The 1,456-nt window shown below is 44.2% G+C and overlaps 1 protein-coding gene across 1 annotated transcript in view; it reads right to left on the bottom strand.

The window, feature by feature from the left end:
- Window positions 1-1,176, bottom strand: part of mfng (MFNG O-fucosylpeptide 3-beta-N-acetylglucosaminyltransferase) — a gene marked incomplete at its 5' end in the record, with an annotated part of 22,647 nt that extends 21,471 nt beyond the window's left edge. Inside the window, 2 exons of the mRNA XM_080054637.1 lie at window positions 116-218; window positions 1,131-1,176. Of these exons, the coding sequence (XP_079910763.1) occupies window positions 116-218; window positions 1,131-1,176 (149 nt within the window). The remainder of the gene's footprint in view (window positions 1-115; window positions 219-1,130) is intronic.
- Window positions 1,177-1,456: the final 280 nt, after the last annotated feature.

Below are 1,456 nucleotides of genomic sequence, written 5' to 3'. Positions count from 1 at the left end.
GTGATTGTGTGTGTGTGTGTGTGTGTGTGTGTGTGTGTGTGTGTGTGTGTTTGCGTGCGTGCGTGATTGCGTGTGTGTGTGTGCGTGCGTGATTGTGTGTGTGTGTGACTCCCACCTCTTGTCTGAGGCCATAAAGCCATCATACTCAGCAGACATCTTACAGGAAAGCGCCTGTTGACTGTGATCAGACTGGCAGCTAGTTACCACCATGTTATAACCTAGAGAGAGAGAGAGGGGGGGAGAGAGGGGGAAAGAGAGAGAGAGGGAGAGAGAGAGAGAAAAAGGGAGAGGGAGAGAGAAGGAGGGAGGGGGAGAGAGAGAGAGAGAGAGAGGGAGGGAGAGGGATAGAGAGAGAGAGAGGGAGAGAGAGGGAGGGAGGGGGAGAGGGGAGAGGGAGGGGAGAGAAAGAGAGAAAAACTAAGATAAGACTGTTTCAGAAATATTTAAAAGTTCCTCGTAGCTACTTTAAGTTAAGTTACTTTATTTGTCAACAGCTTCATTGATGTCTTGTCGCATATCCCCTCTTAAAGCTGGGGTATATGATTTCTGATTGGTCAAAGTTAACATGAGCTGTACACTTTGACCAATCAGAGCGAGGCTCCGATTCTCTGTTCTCATTGGCTGTTGGGACTGACCATTCACTGTGGCACGACTTTGTTGGTGTAGAGCGTGTCAGGGAGGGACCATAGGGGAGGGACCAAAGAGAACAAGTGGAGCGGTTGAGGTATTTGGATTCGAATCTCTATCCCAACTGCCATTTTCTCCCCAAATCCTCCACCCCAGCTTTAAGGCAAGGCAAGTTTATTTCTATAGTACAATTCAAACACAAGGCCATTCAAAGTGCTTTACAGGGGCAAGATTAAAATACACAAAGACATTTAAAAGCGAATGAAAAGAAGTAAAACATTTAAATAAAATAAAAAGTACAGGTTAAAATGGAAACAGAAAAGTCTTCAGACTCGATTTAAAAGAACTGAGGGTTGCAGCAGACCTCAAGTTTTCTGGGAGTCTGTTCCAGATACTTGGTGCATTTAAGTTGCCGCACTCCAGTTGCTAGGGTAATAGCACTATAATATACAACTTGTTCAGTTCCACATGATCGTACTGTAGGAATAGACATCGCTCCTTACCTTCTGAAGTCAAGTCCTCATCCTCCTCGTCTGTGAAAATGAAAGTCTATAGACAGAAACACAGAGAGAAAGAGAAGGATTTTAATACAGACACACACACACACACACACACACACACACACACACACAGAGAGACACACAGACACACACACAGACACACACACACACACACACACACACGCACACACACAAAGCTAAAGTGTAATGTGTCACCATCTTTAAATACAGCGTTTCATTCAGGAGAGAACATACTTTAGAGGATGGATCAGTCAATCAATGTATATGTATATGGAACAAATTTGATTTAGATGGATGGATGGATGGAT

The sequence above is a fragment of the Ammodytes marinus genome (assembly GCF_949987685.1).
Source record: "Ammodytes marinus genome assembly, contig: scaffold_73, whole genome shotgun sequence".
Lineage (NCBI taxonomy): Eukaryota > Metazoa > Chordata > Actinopteri > Uranoscopiformes > Ammodytidae > Ammodytes > Ammodytes marinus.
Note: the sequence above shows the minus strand (reverse complement) of the source record. Positions and strands in the feature narration are given on the sequence as shown.